The following is a 3,786-nucleotide window of genomic DNA, read 5'->3' as shown; positions in this document are numbered from 1 at the left end:
GTATCAATAAAACATAATTCATGTCAAATCCTCTGGTTTATTTCATGAAATAGGGGCGGGGTATGATATACTCCTCAATTCTGGGGTGGCCGCAAAAAGCTCCATGATTATCAAGTTAACCACATTTGAAGCACCTCTAGAACATATGTTCCCGCTAGACTAGTCATAAGAGCTCATGTCTCTCTGCAAAATTTATATATATATGGACACTAGTGTGTAATCAAAGTATTCACTATCTCTAAAGAATCACGAGCTACCTTACGTGATACTGGCTGTTACAATGACCACCTCTAGTAACCAAAAGCGTACTTTCTGGAGGAATAAATGTCGAAAGTCGCTTGCAGAGCATATAAGTAAGGTACCCATTGTTGCCCATACCGACATCGCAAGTCCGGATCTCAAGCGGTGGGATAAAATAGTTCGAAGCACTAGCCCCATGATTATCAACGACAGAAATGAACAAGAGACCATATATCATATAGTCTTCATCAGGATGCTGACATAAAATATAGACAGTCGACTTGGCTTTGAGATTCCCCCTGATAAGATCCGCTTGCAGCCACGTCACGAAGATCCATACAGATGGCATGTTGCTGATCACCTAAAGCCCCTCTTCAAATCAAACTTAAGCAGTGGCAGTGTTGGAAATTTTCAAAAGATCTACCATGCCTTGAAAGCCCCAGACCTAATAGAAGCAATACATCCAGAGGCTTTGCAAAGTGGCCAGGACCTTGAGGTATATATGACTATATCCTATCCTTTTTGTATATCTAGTTGGCTTATTATTTCAGACCGAGAAACAAAACTCAGTCCCCTGCAGCAGCTTCGCAGCTACAATACAAAGGCTCGAGAAGGAAAAGCAGGACATGCTGGCTGATAGCCAAGCAGAGCGTCGGAAGCTACAGGAGGAAATATCACGGTGGAAGGGTGCCGTATCGTCCTATGAACTCAGGGTTCAAGAGTTGAAGGAGGTAGTCTGCCCTGCCCTGGATACACTAAACCTTCATTTACCTGGGCTGTTCGATGCGATTCATGCCGAACAATACTTGGTGGATTAGCAGCATCCGAGAAGTGACACGCGTTGAGATTAATAGGAGGCTGCTTTGCTTAGCTTAGTTTCATTCACTTCTTCCACGTCATTTTATTATGTGTTCTAAGTTTTTACGTTTACATTGAACGTGTTCCCATCGTCCTTGCAGTTTAGAAAAGTTCCGGGAAGAGAGCCCAGTACAAATCGAAGTCTCCTGCCGCTGTATGCTTCTTTCTTACGAAGCATTCTGTAATATGAGTTAGGGGTAGCTCGTTGGCATACACATGGCATTAAGGCCATTGCACTATACCCTATGATAGTGTCTGTTCTAAACTAAGAGATATCAAATTGATTTCTTGCATTTGTGCTTATCACCCACTTGACTGAGCCTAAGTTCTTGAATATACATAACAAATTTTGTGGCATCATACAATCTCATTATCGGCTAAGTGGGACAATGGTGTCCTACATGATCTGAAGAACCACTTACTGGGCCTCTCAGCTTTAGCTTCTTCCCGTATTCATCATCAGCCTCAGTGGGTATGTTCTAATCTACTGTATCATTGGGACGATTGCCAAACGAAAAAAGGCCAAGATTGCTGGGATAGGCGAGTCGGAGAACATAGAAGAATAGGCCGATGATTCTCATTTGAGGGTAGGCGCAACCTCCTTTTCTTTTCTCTCACAACCCTCTGGTGAATTGATGTGATGTTACCAATCATGATTAATGCATAAGCTGGAGTGCCTTTGGTTCCCATTGGTATTCCAGCGGGCCATGGCTCTGTTTCAATGAGCTTTTGTATTACTACGACCTTGGCTGTCGAGGGTGATACTGATAGGTGGGGTACAGATAATGGAACCATGAAGACACTGATAGGCTCAGAACAGGCAAGAACATGGGCGAGATCTGCGGGTAAAAGGCCATGGTCCAGTAACTGACTGACCAAGAGGGGGCATGAAAGCCGATGCGGAAATGTCACTAGAATCTGGATGCAACCCCCCCATCCCCCGCCTTCCCCCGGGGGGCATGGCACAGACCGAGAGTGATAATAAGGACAACCCTTCGGCTGCGATTGGTTCAGACATGGTGGAGTCTTCGAGACTCACAAAAGTCACACCTGAGCCACTGCTTACTCCCACGTCTCTGGCTAGAATAGCAATCAGTCGAATAATTTATTCATAGTTGCCCAGGCATCATCAATCCACAAATCTGCGGCATCCAAGCCCCATAGCCCATTATAGGCACGAAAGGAAAGGATTTTCTCGGCAATGTCACGAACTTCGTTTTCCATTGCTGGGCAAGACCACTGGCATCCTCGATGTATTGGACCGCAGCCTTCCCCTTAATCCTAAGTAGACCACTAAGAAGCTTCATTGGGCTAAGCGTGACTCAACACTGTCAGTAAGCTAGATACTATGCTTCACGTATGTAGTAATTGTCCTGACGCTGGTTATTTCTATTTTCATTTCGTTTACCTGGGAAGCAATGTCCCGCCGCGAGAAAGGCTGGCATGGCAAGATGAGAGCGATTCGCTCATGACCTTATCCATCCGCGCTGGAAGCGCTGTGATGGGGCCAGTGCGACATACACCCACCTGATTTGTTGGTTGCCATCCACTTATGATAATATCCAACAGGACGGCTGAAACATTGTGGGACAATCCAAAAGATATAAAGGCTTGCTGTTTTCTACCCATTGTCGAAATAACTCACATCTTTTTTCCTAACCAGCGACATACTATCTTTTCAATCACAAGTAGTTAGTTTTATTGTTCATCATGTCGTACAATCAAATTATTTCCAAGAAGACCGTCAGCACAATCATCAAAAACGGCCGAGAGGTTACGATCTCGGTGGCAACGAAAACTAGCCATTGGATACGTCCTGACGTTGCTGTCGATGCAGTCGGGGACGCTTTTACTAAGGCGGTGGAGGGATACACTGGGGAATTACCTGCTGATACAAAAGACGTCTGCGCGAGGTTAGGGCTCACTTAGTGTTCGCTTTTAAAGGCTAACTGTGTTAATAGAGAGTCCGAGCATTCGAGCACCGATCCCAGAGACCATTTCACTGGAGTCTGCTTCAACTCGAAAAACGAAGGACAAAGTGTGCACTTTCCGACTAAGAAATGATCATGCCAGCCTTCTTTCTTCTACGCAGCGTAAGTATTCACATGGATTTGTCTATAGTGTGGAAGGGCCTAAAGCGTCTTTGCAGCTGTTGTCCATGCGTGAGTCGTGGCTCTGTCAAGCAATGCAACGACATGGTTACATGAATAGGTCCAATCACTTGGGTTGATTTGGTCTTCTCGGTTTTGGAGTGGACGTTTGGATTTCATAAGTTGGATATTTTAGTGCTTCAACCAATGAGATGCATGGGTTTAAGTCGACCAAATCAGATACTTTCCGAAGGGTAATTTTAGATATTTGTGTCAGCGGAATTTTTTCGAATCCTTGAGACATAATACTGATAGCTTTGTGCGTAAATTTGTCCGCGTCTTTCGCATAAAACGTTTGACTCAAGCCTCCAATCATGGAAAGGAAATGTAAGACCGGCGCGACTGAAGTTTAGTTACCTTATCATTTCCCTTAACCCCAATAATCTCGCTGGCTGACTAGAATAATTTCAGATGTCAAGGTCGACGATGATGGTGAATGCAAAAGTCGATAGATGGCTGGCCCAGAAACCTGCCAGGCTGGTGTTCGACAGGTGACTCACGTCTAACCGCCGGCTGCTGGGCTTTCCCACTAATTTGA

The 3,786-nt window shown here is 44.9% G+C and overlaps 1 protein-coding gene across 1 annotated transcript; it reads left to right on the top strand.

Moving 5' to 3' along the window:
• Positions 1-2,808: 2,808 nt before the first annotated feature.
• Positions 2,809-3,162, top strand: BDV37DRAFT_289967 (uncharacterized protein; the record flags this gene model as incomplete). Its single annotated transcript, XM_032088607.1, has 2 exons — positions 2,809-3,011; positions 3,060-3,162. 2 exons carry the CDS (start codon positions 2,809-2,811, stop codon positions 3,160-3,162), a joined length of 306 nt encoding a protein of 101 aa, XP_031934121.1.
• Positions 3,163-3,786: the final 624 nt, after the last annotated feature.

Source organism: Aspergillus pseudonomiae (assembly GCF_009193645.1).
Source record: "Aspergillus pseudonomiae strain CBS 119388 unplaced genomic scaffold BDV37scaffold_251, whole genome shotgun sequence".
In the NCBI taxonomy this organism is placed as follows: Eukaryota; Fungi; Ascomycota; class Eurotiomycetes; order Eurotiales; family Aspergillaceae; genus Aspergillus; species Aspergillus pseudonomiae.
The sequence above is the reverse complement of the archived record's forward strand: the minus strand, read 5'-3'. Positions and strand labels throughout refer to the sequence as shown.